At 37.5% G+C, this 15515-nt stretch overlaps 2 protein-coding genes, 1 non-coding gene and 1 pseudogene across 11 annotated transcripts; 2 read left to right on the top strand and 2 right to left on the bottom strand.

Moving 5' to 3' along the window:
- Window positions 1-1220: 1220 nt before the first annotated feature.
- LOC110424354 (putative receptor-like protein kinase At5g20050) lies at window positions 1221-3290 on the bottom strand (annotated as a pseudogene).
- Window positions 1279-1350, top strand: TRNAG-UCC (transfer RNA glycine (anticodon UCC)). Its single transcript has one exon. It is a non-coding gene; the product is annotated as a tRNA-Gly (tRNA).
- Window positions 3291-4989: 1699 nt separating the features above from the next.
- On the top strand, window positions 4990-12173 carry LOC110424227 (NAD(P)-binding Rossmann-fold superfamily protein). 6 transcript variants are annotated; one of them, XM_021438762.2, is made up of 16 exons: window positions 4991-5155; window positions 5385-5654; window positions 5744-5905; window positions 6123-6173; window positions 6437-6571; window positions 6784-6807; window positions 6956-7067; window positions 7719-7844; window positions 8006-8055; window positions 8525-8683; window positions 8772-8867; window positions 8948-9063; window positions 9200-9323; window positions 10079-10192; window positions 10607-10687; window positions 11708-12173. In XM_021438762.2, exons 1-16 carry the CDS (start codon window positions 5090-5092, stop codon window positions 11942-11944), a joined length of 1923 nt encoding a protein of 640 aa, XP_021294437.1. In that variant the 5' UTR covers window positions 4991-5089; the 3' UTR covers window positions 11945-12173. The 6 variants fall into 6 exon arrangements, 5 of the variants coding, with proteins under 5 accessions (XP_021294437.1, XP_021294436.1, XP_021294439.1 ...); XM_021438761.2 differs by having other exon boundaries at window positions 7716-7844; XM_021438764.2 differs by having other exon boundaries at window positions 4992-5155; window positions 5406-5654.
- A 950-nt stretch (window positions 12174-13123) lies between these two features.
- LOC110424641 (uncharacterized) lies at window positions 13124-15357 on the bottom strand. Of its 4 annotated transcripts, none has more exons than XR_002445916.1 (3): window positions 14870-15357; window positions 14612-14731; window positions 13124-13735 (listed from the first exon to the last, which is right to left on the bottom strand). XR_002445916.1 is itself a non-coding variant. In XM_089784944.1 (2 exons), the coding sequence occupies exons 1-2, from the start codon at window positions 15152-15154 to the stop codon at window positions 14714-14716; spliced, it is 303 nt and encodes a 100-aa protein (XP_089641070.1). In that variant the 5' UTR covers window positions 15155-15357; the 3' UTR covers window positions 14457-14713. The 4 variants fall into 4 exon arrangements, 1 of the variants encoding a protein (XP_089641070.1); XR_002445915.1 differs by lacking the exon at window positions 13124-13735 and adding an exon at window positions 14076-14438; XR_016351762.1 differs by lacking the exon at window positions 13124-13735 and adding an exon at window positions 14076-14347.
- Between the last annotated feature and the right edge of the window lie 158 nt (window positions 15358-15515).

Here is a 15515-nt window from a genome sequence, read left to right as displayed (position 1 = left end):
ATAAATGTTTTCATAATAAAAAATAGAAAATGTTTGCTGGGCATAATGTCTGCAGAAGGGTCCCCAAAGCATTCACCCACGTCAGCAGCTCGGGTGTCCGCCAGTCGACAAGAGCACCCCCGTTGCCGTTGGCCGAAAGTGCTTCCCTTGTCTCACTACAAACCCGAAAAGTTCGCATCAACAAAGTCAGGGCCGGACATCGCCTTGTGCCTGAAGATATTGCTATTATATGCATCTTCAATTGACTTTGGAGACCATTTCCATATTTTTTTTTTTATGCTGGATGTTTTGATTAAAAGATTTGCATGATACAAATAATCAGTCAAAACACTCAAAAGGACAATTCTAATTCATGAAAAAGTGTAGCTTGCTTAGCAAATTTCATGATTTGGTCATCAAAATTAATAAAGTTGGGATGTTGAATTGTTTGTCATTCATTACTATATATAGAATAAATGACCCACGTAATTCATGTATGGGACTTATTATTTTTTGTATTTTTTGAGAATTCGTCAAAAGTAGATTTGAAAAAAAAAATGATCACAAGCCTACTAGGCTGTTTATATCAAATTCAATTCAGACTGGCCAATAGAAACGTACTTCTTTCCCACCGCCACTCCCATTTTAGCTCTTTTAATCCAACTTTATATGGGCATATATCTATCTATAATATATAGATATTGAATATTAATATAAATGTGCTTTATGATCCCACAAAGATTTGAATTTAAATAACTTTTTGAATATTAGTACTAACCTAGTTTGAATTCATTCAGCATAACTTAGTTCAAAATTAAAAGGGTTGTTGGGAATATGCTTTCCCTGTTGAGTACTAATGTGCTATCATTCTTTGCTTTCATTTTTCTCCTCTCCCAATTTAGGTTTAGTTGTTCATTTGTGACCTAAATTGAAAGCGAAAAACATTATATTTTCCTTTTGGGCCAGGAAACAATTATGGGTCGGTAAAGGGAGAATCTGAGAAGGAGTTTGGTATCAGAAGATTGGGTAGAGTTAGGCTCCAACCCAAAGTAAAGGGCTTGAACCAATCACTTGCCAATAAGTAGTTAGGGGATATATTTACATACATGCATAATTTGGTGTTGGCCAACCTAAATGGTCTGCCAGCTCATTCTATTGCAGGAATAAATATAATAATGGCTTAATTGCAAAATGCAATAAGCACAAATCCAACCACTTTCAATGCCACCCAGGGTGAAAAACAGAGCTGCTTGAGCGTGCATACCTCAACTTGCTAGGCGGATCCAAGCAAAGCAATCAGCGTTTGTAGTCCAACGGTTAGGATAATTGCCTTCCAAGCAATAGACCCGGGTTCGACTCCCGGCAAACGCATTTTTTTTCTGTAAAAGAGCTACTTAATCTAGTTGGCAGCCAGATATAACAAGGTTATGATAATTGTTTATAGTGATGTCCATGTTGCGGAATTAAGCTTTTACTAGGAGTAACTATCAGAGGGTGGTAAAGGAAATGCTAGAGGAAACCTCAAATGGCAGCTTGGTTCAGGCATCTTCTCTTCCTCCAACATCTTTACCACTGAACTCATACAGGGTCGTCTCGTACAATCTTCATTCACACACCACGGTCCCTGCATTGTCATAGCAATGACTTCTTCAAGGTGCTGTTGCAGATCTTCACTTGTGAGGTCTATAATATTCATCAGCTGATTCTCAAGGCACTTATTCTTTAAAAGATTTAGAAAACAAACATATGAATCCGGTTGACTGTAATCTAAGATCTTCTTCCCCGTGACAACTTCTAGGAGAACAATTCCAAAGCTGTAAATGTCAACTTTTACTGTAATTCTTGAGTGGTGCCACTCAGGAGCTAAGTACCACAACGTGCCTCTTATCCGGGTCACTACTTGACTCTGATCCCTATTAATCAGCTTTGGCAACCCAAAATCAGAAACCTTTGCATTGAAATTGTCATCAAGAAAATGTTTTGCGGCTTGACATCTAAATGAGCAATTCTTTGTCTGCAATCTCCATGAAGATATGCTAACACTTTTGCTATGTCTAATGCAATCTTCTTTCTTGTTTTCCAATCGAGACAAAAGTTTCTGTTTTCATGGAAGATCCATTCGTCCAACGACCCTCCGCTCATATATTCATAAACTAAAATCCTGTGCCTTTTCTCAACACAAAAACCGATTAGCTTCACCAAGTTAATGTGATGTATGTTTCCGATTGTGTCCACCTCCGCTAGAAACTCTTCAATCCCTTGCCCGGTGTTTTCAAGCCGCTTTATTTCAACCATTGTTCCATCCTTTAGCATCCCTTTCTACGCCACTCCGAAACCTCCTCCTCCCAACCTTTTAGTGAACTTAGCAGTTGCAAAAGATAATTCACTGTAAGAGAAACTTATTAGAGTTCTTGAGATGACTGACTTAAGATCATTCTGTTGTATGCAAGCACAGTTCATCTTTTCCCGTAGCAGGAAGCATATTGTAACAACAACAATCATACTTAGCAAAAAGGCATATATAGCTAATAGCATTAGCTTCCAAGACTTAGAGTGAAAAGGTCTGTTTTCCGGATAGGAAGAGGAAGCGACCTTTATGTATGATGATACATGGTACCCTCCTTCACGTGGATTACCTATCATTGAGAGAAGATCGGAATGCAAAGAAAAATATCCTTCCGAAGTTGCTTTCATAGAAATGAAAAAGGCAGCTTTACAAGCTTCATTTTCCTTACAGGCTTGCTTGCATCTTTTCTCATTGATTAATTGAAGAGTAGACGCCTTCACATCAAAGCTAGTGAAATAGGAAAGATTTCCGGAATAAATCATTTCATATTCAGGAGGTGTACCTGGAAATGGTCCTTGTGGACGATTGATTTCGCGACAACCATCATTAGAATGTTGATAATTTCTTATTGTAAAGTAGTCCGCGCCATTTGGTGCAACAGGACAAGTGCACTCACCACATTTGCAAACCCCATGCCTGCCACACTTGAGTGGGATCCAACATTCGTCTGATGTATGCAGCCAAAAGTGAACCGTTCTCCATACATCTCCAAGGTTCCACCCTTTATCCTAAGACCCCCATCAATATCCAGCCTCAGAAACTGAATAGTTGCTGAACTCAAAACACTGAGTGCTGTTTTATTCATTTTACCCTTTGTTTGGAAATAGAAATCGATCCCTCCCATTATAAACTGAACAAATTGCAGGTGACGAACTTCCTCTGGTGTAGAGAGAGGTACAGCCTCCGCAACGGGACCAACAGTTAGATACTGGGTTGGTTTGTCACCCACCAGATATGCAACCATGCCAAGAGAATTTAGAGTAGGCTAAAACAAGCCTTGGCTGGCATTGACAGAATTGATTCTTGAAGTAAGCAATTGGTTTTCCGTTATTACTTGCCCAAGTAGAAGAGTATGGGTAGGATAGAGGGAAGACTCCCAAACAGGGCCATTGCTTTCGTTCACGAGTATCATGTTGCCTTTTTCATCAATTCTCATACCAACAATAGACATACCAGATGTATGAGTTGACCAAATTTCAATACCATTTTCGTCTATCAAGGGCAAATTTCCACCGTGGGAGAATTTGAGTGTTGCATTTTCTCTAACTGGACTCTTCCAATTTGCTGACTAAGGTACCTGGGGACGCCTCCTTGAATTAACTTGACCATTGAGCAAATCCACGAAAAGAATCGACAAGTCATAGAAACCAGAAAAAGCCCAATTGCAATAAAAGCCAAATCCGAATCCAAAATGGCCAACTGCAGAAACAGGGCTTGTTGCTGCCTTGAATAGTATAAAACGAGCCAGTGAGCCATCCTCGAATTTTGTTGCTTGATGACGGGAATCATTGTTGTTTGTCCAAGTTGTTCTGTTGGCTGTAGAAAAATGACAGTTGAATTTGGCAGAAAAGCTGCTACAGGACATGGGTAAAAGCTTGAGATAAGATAATCACTAACTGCAGCAAGCTTAAGCAGGCCATAGTTTTAAGTTGTAGAAGCAGGAGTGGCTTGTGGCTGCATAAGATTTATTTATGAGCCTGCCCTTGTTCCTACATGCACCACCCTGCAACAAATTGTTCCCTCTGCCTTTTGCTCTTTCTTAGTCTAGGAACTAGGAAGGCAGTCGACATATAGAAATCATCGTTTCCTGAAGTGGTAACTATTACTTCTTTTCGACAACATTGAAATTTCCTAAGTCACAAGTAAATTCTCCTATGTATTCACACGCAGTCGGTTGCTGTGTTCCGGCATTGACTGGCTTAAACATTCGGAAATTCAAAAATTGCCTCTACTCGCGAATGGGACAACCAACGAGACTTTTGAAATGTAAAATGGGATCCTGTTGGCAAAATATTTTGGTGAACAACTAGGGTTCTGTCTGAGCTTCCTAGCCATTTATATACTTTTCTGCCTTGGAGCTTAGTTCATATTTGTCCCATGCTATATAGGCCAAATTAGTTTGACATAATTTCATCTGACTGGGGGAAAAATTTATAAAGATTATTAACATCATTCAGTTCGATAATTGTTTTGTTCTTTTCAATTCATTCTTATCACTAATCCAACATCTAATAAACCACAACCATTGTCCGTTTGTTGATTTATTTTGTAATTAATTTTTTTTAAATATTATATTTTTTATTTTATATTGTTATAAGAGATTTGAATCTACTAAATAAAAAATCATGTATCAATTATTAAATTAAATGTTCACAAGCACTATTATAACGCTTGACACAGTAGAAATATGTATACAATGTATTTAATTACTATAGAACCAATACAAAACTAATTTTATTGACCCTTTTTTTTATGGGTTGGAGAAGCAAGTGACTAGGCCATCCTAATGGGTTTGGGAGCCCAGTTCCACTGGCTCAGCGGCAAACCCCATCAAGCCCATTCTAAAGAGCGCCTTTTTCTTTCGACAGTCCAACTTTTGAATGCGACTGTTAAAGGCTTCGGGTGTGTGGTCTGTATTAACTGCTCTGCTTCAAATATCAAACCATCATCAATCAACAACACCAGCCTTAAAATCTCCTCTTTGTCAACTATTACTGGTACATTCCTCTTCTTTTTTGGACTCTGTCACCCACCATTAAGAAAATGGAAAGTTGTTGCTCTACAGCAATATCATCATCATCTTCCTTCTCCTCCATTCTCAGTATTCAGGCAAGTAAACCATCATTATTACATGCGTTTGTTTGTGTTAGGCTTTTTTTATGAATATATTTCATTTATAAGTATTTGTGGGGTTCTTATTTTAACTTCACTTGGAGGTGTAAGTATCATTTGTTTAAGAAGGTTGTGACTTTTGATACAATATCTATGAACTACCTTCTTTGCCAAATTTAGTTTCTGCCATTTTGTTTATAATCATGGTTTACTTTGAATTTCATAGCTTGATCAACTGAAACTGCAGGGGGCTTCATCAAATGTTGGTAGAAAATTTTCTAAGAATTGTATGCAGCCTCAGCATCTGTCATGTCCACTTCCTAAACCGTTTCTTCAACTTAATGGCAGACCTAAGTGTTTTCTTTACCGACAAAGATCAGCGTATTTATCTTCCAGAACGTACAAAGGGCCTATATGCGCAGAAAAGCAGGGTTGGGACTTGGGGAGATTTTTGAAAACATTATACTTTTTCAATGGACCACCTTCTCCTGCTAAGGTAAGAAAGACTTTCTATTCCAGTTTTAATCATGTGTAATTGTGAAATATGTGTGCATACAATAATGTGAATTTGTTGTTGCCGTGAAGGTTGTTGAATTCATAATTGGGAAATTGTTCGGCCCGTCACCCGAAGAATCAGCAAAGAAAATGGAAACTGCTAGTTTCATTCTGGTAGCTGGAGCTACTGGGGGCGTAGGAAGAAGAGTGGTTGACAACTTAAGGAAGAAAGGGTTGCCAGTTAAAGCATTGGTATTTGTCCTTAACTTTTGACATATTTATCGTGCATTCTCTGAAATTGTGAATTTATATCTTTTGAAGTGCTTGAGGAGTGCCAGTGTTAGTATTCTTTTGAGCTTCTCTTCCTTTGTACCAAAAAATAGAAGCTCGATAGATGTTACCTCCTTCCTCTTATTCTTTTTGCCTCTTTCCCCTTTCAACTTTTGCTTTCATGTGTGCCTACTTTTAGGTGAGGAATGAAGAGAAGGCAAGAAGGATGTTGGGTCCAGAGATTGAATTGGTGAGCTAGCTTCCCATATTTAAGGCCTCAATGGAATTATGTTTTATATTGTTGATTTTGTAATGTAGTGACACTCATGGCTTAAACAAGGTATTGCATAAAATCAATAGATTTATGAATTTAACTTTCAGTGCTGTCATAATGTCATGTGACCCAGAATTAGAGTCATGATCATATATCCTTCCTTCTTCGCTGTTGATAGAGTTTTTCTGTTAATCCTTCCATTCCATGTTTCCAACTTTGACTTTTCATCCAAATTGCAGATTGTTGGAGACATTACGAAGGAGAGCACTCTGGCCCCTGAGTACTTCAAAGGAGTGAGGAAAGTCATAAATGCTGCTTCTGTAATTATTGGCCCAAAGGAAGGGGACACTCCTGACAGAGCAAAATATAGTCAAGTATGATTTTAAGCATTCTCAAAATGATGAGAATTATTGATTATATTATAAAATAGTTGGCCTAGTTTCTAAAATTTCTTTTAATATGATCTGCCCTTCAATAGTTTATTTGTTTTGTTTATTCCCCTAGAAGATTGAATTTGTGATTGGATTTTATTTTAACTCTTTGTTCCTGGTTGAGGAGCCTGACATCCAATTGTTATGTTTTACAGGGAATCAAGTTTTTTGAACCAGAGGTGGCGTACTAAGAGCAATCTTGTGCCTCATTGGATTTTCTTTTGTCTCAAGGAAGTTATACTTGAGAATTTGTTTGCTTTTGTTTCTCTTCTAGAGTTACAACTATTTTGCCCTTAACTTTGAGATTTTGTTCATATGTTGAAACAGATAAAAGGTGCTTCACCTGAAATGGTGGAGTATATTGGAATGAAAATTTTGATTAATGCTGTAAAGGAGGGTATTGGACTTCGAAGTGGGAAACTGCTCTTTGGGTTTGAAGGTATTCTCATAACTCTCCTGCAAGTTGAAATTGCAATTAATACCCTTGCTACAGCAAAGCTGCAGGAGCACCTTCTTTTCAGTTTGGACAAGCTAAATTGATTATAATTAATTATAAATTATGAAGAAAGGGATGGGATATTCAGGTCTATGTGCTTTACTTTGTCTTGTAAATTAAGGAAACAAAGGAGAAAAACTTCTATGAATTTAAATGTTATTACATAGAGGTTTTAAGTTTGCATATCAAACATTGATTTCTGAGTATTTCATTTACTCATTTGTAACATCTGTAGTATATCTCAATTTTTGAAGTTGTGATGTGATGTTGGTATAAAATCTATGGTATCCTAGCATCAATTTTCAGACAAGCCAACAATGTTTGGGCTCGAGGTGATGATTAGTCTACGACGATACCTGCTGGTCAGCTACATTATGAAAAAATTTCGTCAATAATGCATGTTGGCTAAATTTAGGTAACTATTCTGTAAACAACATTCTATGAGCTTAACAACATATGGAATTACTGCAAGCAAAACACCACTAACCCATTCAAATGCCTATCGGCACTTTAGGATAGATGAGAAATCTTATTTTTCTGGTTGTATGCAAAATAAGGTTATTGAGGTTTTTTCCCCATGTTTCTATTAAGCAGGGCAGAGTTCAAAAGAACTTAGTTGGGGTGCTTTAGATGATGTTGTAATGGGCGGTGTTAGTGAAAGTACGTTTCAGATTGATTGGACTGGTGGTGAAAGTGGTAAACCAACTGGGCTTTTCAAAGGTTTGTTCTTTTAAGAACCTTTCATCTGATTCTCTCTTTCTCCATACTACATCCTGCTGGAATTCAATTAGAACCATGATTTATAAGCTTCTCTATATGACTCTAATCTCTTTGCTCGTGTTTATCTCTTTTTCTTCTCCAATTCTTTTTGTCTGTGTTAGGCATTGTTTCAACAGCAAACAATGGTGGGTTTACTAGTATCAGAACAAGGGTATGTAAACCACAATGGCTTTTCTCAAACTTTAATGATCTTGTGCCATGCATGTTTCACAATTTTGTGGTCTCAGGCACTTGAACATTGTAAGTGTGCTCACTTTGTTAATAGTCATAAAACGTTAAGGGGCTTTTTTTTTTTGGCACAATGGTAAGATGCTGGCATTTGCAATCACCATAGTTTTCAACTCCTGAGATTTGCAGCTTTAAGGAAAATATTAAGGTAGGATTGTAACAAACTAGATTAGATTATGACTGTTTATTGAAAACTGAACTCATGCGCAAAAATCACATTTGAAGAACTTCTTTGTTATTTATAATTTATAGACATATCGATTCGACTATCCTTTTTGGGTGCACAAGCATGATTGTCTTTGGGTGTTCAGGAAGACTTTTGGATGCATAGCTTAATGTTTGATACGATTTTCTCATGTGAAAAGGAAAAAATAATTGGTTTTTATTTTCAGAACTTTTCCACACCAGAGGATCTTTCGGCATATGATGGTTTGGAGCTGCGGTTAAAGGGTGATGGGCGTCGGTATAAACTAATTGTTCGCACTAGCACTGATTGGGATACTGTGGGTTATGCAGCAAGCTTTGACACCATTGGAGGCCAATGGCAGTCTGTGCGTAACACCATGACCACTCAATAATTCAGCGTTATTGAACAAGTTATATTCTTCATTCAATTTGTAACTTATTGTTTCTTTACAGATTTGTTTGCCGTTCTCTTCATTGAGGCCTGTATTTCGAGCACGGACTGCATCTGATGCCCCACCCTTTGATCCAAGCAATGTTGTATCATTGCAGGTCTGTTACTGTGTCTATGTTTTCTGATCTTTCTACTTTTTGTGTTTTTACCATACTGTTTACAAGCAAAATCATTCCAGCTCATGTTCAGCAAGTTTGAATATGATGGGAAACTGAATCCCACTTTTGTGGAAGGACATTTTGAGCTTCCAATGTCAAGCGTAAGAGCATACATAAAGGATCCTATCACTCCCAGGTTTTTTTTTTTATCTCTTCATTTACCAGATTCTATGGATAATGAGGTCTAGACTTTCTTCTTCTTTTTGGGGCAGGGAGGGGGGTGTTAAGAGTGAGCGTCTTATCCAATTTTTTAATTGTTGCATCACATGTAGGTTTGTCCATGTGAGCTCTGCAGGAGTTACTCGACCAGACAGACCTGGCATTGATCTGAGCAAACAGCCTCCTGCTGTTCGCTTGAATAAGGACTTGGGCTTTGTCCTAACATTCAAGTTGAAGGTTTTGTTCAATTCTTCACATGTATTTTTTGTTTATTCATTCATTCATTTAGGGAAAAATATTGAATCATTTGTTGAAGAGAAAATACCACCTGCTTTTTGCATGCAAACTGGTAGCTGAGTTTCAATTCTCTCTGCTACTTTTCTCTGCACCTGCTATAAATTGTCTGACAACAATTGATATAACTGGAAAATTAACCTGTATGTATTTCCTAGAACTTTATATTGAAAAAATGAAGATAAGTAGCCAGATTAAATTTTTCATATCTAGATGATATCATTTTGAAATGAAATACTAAGGTGAATTTGAATGTAGTATTGGTTTCAAAACAAGAAAGTTACAACAATTAAACAGTAGAAATCCTTGAATGTATGATATCATTATATAGTATCATTTTTTATATATATGATGCATTTTCTATCAAGCTGGTGTCTAAAATAGATATAGAGTTCACATACTTTGGGCAGCATCGAGCAAGAAGGGGAATACATCAACCAAAGTTTCTCTTCCCCCTTTAATGATTTGGAAATCCCTTCTTTTTCAATTTCTTAATCTTGCTACTTTATACAAATATATTTAATTTGATGAATTATTGCTTTAAGAAATGGTGTTGCTATGTTAATTGTACTTTTTCAGTCCTCTAGCCATGTGACATGCTCAGCTGAAGCATTTCCCTCTACATCATCAGTCCTTTACCTATGAAGACTAGAACCTGTGTCTTTTCTTACACTGTTTTTCTTTTTTTTCTAGAACAGGGTGAGGATTTGATACGGGAAAGTGGAATTCCTTATACAATTGTTAGGCCTTGTGCATTAACTGAAGAGCCTGCTGGAGCAGATCTCATTTTTGATCAAGGAGACAATATAATGGTATGGCATTGAAAGGAAGCTGAACAATCAGCTATTGACTTGGTTTGTCTAATATTCTAAATCTGTGTGTTAGATATCTAATGAAACGATATCTTTCTGATAATTATTCTACATAACTGGTTCCCTAAATATGATATTTGGCCACTGAGAGGGCAGGCGTATGCATTAAATGAAGAGCTTGACAGAGCAGATCTCATTTTTTACCAAGCAGACAATGTAATGTTGCTGGCAGTGAATGGAAGTTAAAAATTCGATTTTTGACTAGGCTTGTCTGATATTGATCTGTGGTTATTTATGTTAAATCTCAAAATTAAAATGCAACTCTACCTCATAACTTGTTTCCTGGATATGAAGATTCGGTGTGGCTGAAACCCTGATTTCTTGTTAAAACTGTCCAATTATCTGATAATACAGGGAAAGATATCAAGGGAAGAAATTGCGCGCATATGCATTGCTGCCTTGGAAAGCCCATATGCATGTGACAAGACATTTGAGGTTAGTCTATTACTTGCTATTATAGCTAATCATATCATTTTGCTACATGTGGTTGTAGCTTTACATAGGGATGAGCCATAATTGGTCATAGCATTCAAAATCTTAATAAATGGGTTTACACACCAGATTCAGCTCCGTGGAGGTTAAGAAAGTGGGTTCTCCATATTGAAACTCTAAAAAGAAGAGTGAAAACATGAGAAGTCAAACACACATTGAGGAAGGCAAACCAACAAGCTGATATTCTTGCAAAATCTGGTATAAGGAGAGAAATAGAGTTGTTCACGGTTTGGGGAGATGAGCGAAGGGGTTCTGTCACAATTAAAGGAACTAATAGTTAAATCACCTATTGATTCCTACTGCAACCTCTCTTATTTTTTCGAAGGGATATTTTTTGTGTTTGCCCATTTCTGGGAATAGTCCTGGAGATTGAAAGTTCACATTCTATATCCTGAGTTCTGTTCCCTTTTTGTCTATAGGGGTTGGTTTGTGTGGGGAATGGGTTTGTATAGGAGTTTTTGCTGGCTTATGTACAGGGGTTGATCCTTGTGTGATTTTGTTATGGCATACCTCAAGGTTCTTTTGTATGGGATATGCCTTGCAAAATCTTTTTGCTGGGGAACTAATGTTCTTTCAGACCTTTAATATAATTGAACTTTTAAAAAAAAAATGGTTGAGTTGTGGGCCTGCTGATACGGAATCAATGATGTGTTGTTGATCAGTCGATTTTAAAAATATATCAGAAGTCATGAGCTAGTGATAATCCACTAGCATTATAATTTTTGAGCCCTGTACGTCACCCTTTTATTATTAACCTAGAAGCATTGATGGACAGGAAAAGAACAGGAATTAAAGCTTGATGAATCAACACTAACCAATGGATGTTTGATAAAATTAGCTTGAGGTGTTAAATGAGAAGATTCGATGTCATTGTCTACTCTAACCTGGGCTGCAGATATGCCTATTGTTGAATGGTAGGTGCCCCTATTTCTTCATATACTATAACTGTTGTTTCTTTTGCAGGTTAAAAGTGTAGTTCCATTTAGTGAGTCATTCACAGTGGACCCAGAAAACCCGCCCCTAGAGAAGGACTACAACATTTATTTTAAAACGTTGAAGGATGGCATTACAGGGAAAGAAAGTTTGGAACACAAGTGCCATTGCAGTCTGATGTTGATGGCAATATCGCATGGTAGGTCGCTTTCCAAATTCCCTCAAAACTACTATGAATATGATGGGTGTCTCAGGGAGGGATGGTGATCACTTGATTGCTGAAGCTCATCACATTAGACATCTTATTATTGTTTACGTATGTAATAACTTCTCAAACACTACCTCCTAGGCCTGTACTCTTGGCTTTCTCCTTCTTTTTTCCCCCTTTTTCTGAACTAAACCTTGGTAGATGCTGTTAAGCAATGGTGTAGTATGGTTCCCATTGTAAATATTAGCGAGTGAAATCTAAAAAGGCCTATGTTGTTGCCTTCTTGGAGTTGATGGGTGGTTGAAGTCTTATATTTGAATGTAGATATATCCGGGTGCATGGTTGGTATTTCTTCTTGTGCCACCTAGTGAATATTGGATTGAAAAATTCTACAAAAAAAACATAAAAATCAGAAATTAAAGAACGTAATCCACGCAGATAAGGAAAGGGTGGGTTGGGTCGTTAAGTTTGTAAGGAACAGAGAATTATGTGGTGTTATTGATGGTTTTTAGAGGTAAAACTAAAAGGAAGAGAAGGGGAGAGAAGATAAAGACAATTAAAGGAAGCGGATGGAGAATCTCTGTTGAACACGTACCACCGGCCACAGCGCAAACGCCCAGGCGTTTCTGCATGCTGCCATGCCTATATGACTGCCCATTTCTAGAGAAAATTTATAGCAACTTGTAAGGAATCTCCACTAAAAGGGAAAAAAAAATGGAAAGACCCCTTGATCATGACGTGTAGAGTGTAGATTTGAGTTTATCGACAAGGAAATTGAACAGTCAATTTGACGCAAAATGTACAACAATTCCATATATAGCATGAGTTCTCTTTGTATCTTGTCCCCCCAATGAGAATGCCTGGAATGACCATTTTTCACTGTACTTTTTTACCGAGATCAGATGGCTATAGCTAATGAGTTCTTTCAAGATAACATTGCACGCGATCAAGAACTCATAAAACATTCTTTTAAACTGATCGTCGGTGAATGGGAATGCCTGCGTTTGAAATTATTACTCGGGAAGAACTTGAACAACGAAAGTGTGTTTGGTTAGTACCTTTGTTTCGTACAAAATTTTAGTTACTTTTGTAGCTTCATGAGTTCATGTAAGTAAAGCAAATGGTTTGTGGTTTGTGTGAATGTGTTTGCAAGTTGCAACAAAATTCCATGTAAAGGTCAACAAAAACTACGATAAGCAGACAAAAAAGGGACATATTCATTCATTAGTGCACGTCATAAGGGCCCCACTGTCTCCCCAAGGCCATAAATATAGTTGACAGGTACTTCCATAGCTACATGGGACTTGATGAAGTTCACTGTTTGCGATGAACAGTAAAAGTACTATGAAAGCTCTTTCGTCTATTTTCCTTTTACTCGATCCCTTCAGTTTACACCTCACTTTGATATCCCAAAATAAGGATTGAAGAACAAGAGGGCAGAACTTGTTTCTGAAAAAAACTGTCCTGTACGACGCAGAAACAGGGCTGGACAGGACCAGCTTGACTTTGGAGGGCTCTCTGATTCAATGTCTAGACAGATTAGATTGCTGAAAGAAAAACAAATTTCTTTGGCTGTCTGCATGGTGAGAGGCTGAGAGCAGCTCAAGTCAGGCTGGCCTTTTAAATTTATTCTCCTTGTAATTTGCATGCATACGTTGCAGCTCCGGGACCCCACAAAAGTATTGTCCGCAGCGCATGAGTTATGATTTTGGGGATTTGGTTACCAATCCAAAACTGATGACCACATGATTAGCATGTCATTTCCATGTGATATTCCAATCTAGCATCTTCCCATCCCAAATCTTGTCTTCACTTTGCGCACAATTATCCTAAGTATACAGTAACTCTTCCTGCAGGATTAATCAGAATGACTGATGATAATGCTTTATTTGAAGTGTGCAATGTAAAGATTCAGCTTTAGTTTTAAATTTCAGACTTTTCTTCCCCCCCTCCCCCTAGTACTAAAACTGAGTTTCTGAAATCGCCATTGATGCTGAGTTGTTCGTTGTTGTTTGACTCAAAAAGTTCCTTTGCTTTACATGCTAAACAGTTTTAAAGAATGTAACATTAACGAGAAAGTGCAGGATGATTCTCAACATTTCCTTGTTTATTTGAAACTCCAAATTTCTGTACTTTCTTGATTCCAATTGAGTTGTAAAAAGTATGTTACTAATATTTTAGTGACCAAGCATGGGATTTGCATGAAGAAATCATAACAAATTAGATAACTCTGCTTTGAACCAAAACTGACAGCCTGTATACTATAATGCACAGCAATGGATTATAGTAAAGCAATATTTAATTTAATTACATCAAATTCTAATTAATCTAATGCAGCAGTAGTGCTTTTGAGCTTGAGACCCTACCCCAAAAAAAATTAGGTGGTTTTGGATACGGAATCAATAATTGCATCTTCCGAGAAAGTTGAATGAATAATTAGACACTCGTTTGAGCTTGAGACCCTACGCCAACAAATATTAGCTCATTTCGGATATTGGGTCAATGAAATTAGAAACTCTTGCTCAGATTGCAATGTGGTTCAACCTTGGTGGCCTGCAAGGGTGGACGATATGCATCTTCTGAGAAAGCTAGACTTTACTTTCCAAGAAAATTACCAGAAGAGAAGGGGGATTGCAGATGAACTTATCAAACAAATGTATACTATTTACCATATATTTCTCCGACTATATTAACAACATATACATAAAGGAAGGAGAGGAAAGTACTGTTGGTTTCTCTTGTTTCTTTCTTTTCTCTGTCTCTGCTTTTGTTGTTAAACTGCACTGGTGACAGTACCCATTATTGAAAGAAGGTCTTCCGTAAATCCTTCAAGAGCAGCAAAATGTCTGCAAAAAGAGTTTAAAAGATTCATCAACAATCCTCAAGGGGACAACAATTTCAAGCTCAACTTAGTTGAATTCTGCTTGTTGACATGAAATAGAAATGAATTCGATTATAAACGACCGGCAAAGTATAGACCGTACGCTGAAACAAATATTATATCTTCTACTACGACGTCTGTCCATTACACTCCTGAGCCTCTCAAGCATTTCTTGTTCAGTGAATATTCTGCCAGGTGAGCTTAAAAAGGCACTTCTCCGAACTGGGGGAGACCAAAGTCCACTCTTCTCATAATCAAAGTTGTATTGAGATACATCGAAAAACTTCTCGAGTAATCGGTCGGATACAGATTTAGAAACCAGTTGAACCCTAACAGGAGATGGCTCAGGCAAAGAAGGTGAAGATAAAAAGACTTCGGAGTTTGACATTGAGAAAACAAAACGCAGAACAAAATAACCTCAGAAGAGAACAACAAGATAATGGTAATTATAACAAGCTTGGAATTGGTGAGAGTACTGAGAAGGAGACAACATTTTTAAGAGGGCTAGGGTTGGGAAGAAAGTGGGAACTTTGATAAGGACATGTATGGCTGTATGCAATCATGGAGAGGTCGTGGGTGGCATAACTAAAGGTTTTTTATCTCTGGGGTTTGAATTGCAGGTGCTAAGTTTGGAGGAACCTGCTCTAGTATTGGCTAAGCAATCATTTGAGCCATGGAAAGCTCCTTTAAATATGTGCAACTTCTGATTGGTATGGCTGAAGGAAATATTCCTTTTGTGGACCCTCCAA

The sequence above is a fragment of the Theobroma umbraticum genome, unplaced genomic scaffold (genome assembly GCF_002168275.2).
Source record: "Theobroma umbraticum cultivar Fairchild unplaced genomic scaffold, ASM216827v3 scaffold_204.0, whole genome shotgun sequence".
Classification (NCBI taxonomy): domain Eukaryota; kingdom Viridiplantae; phylum Streptophyta; class Magnoliopsida; order Malvales; family Malvaceae; genus Theobroma; species Theobroma umbraticum.
This window is presented reverse-complemented; position numbering and strand designations above follow the sequence as displayed.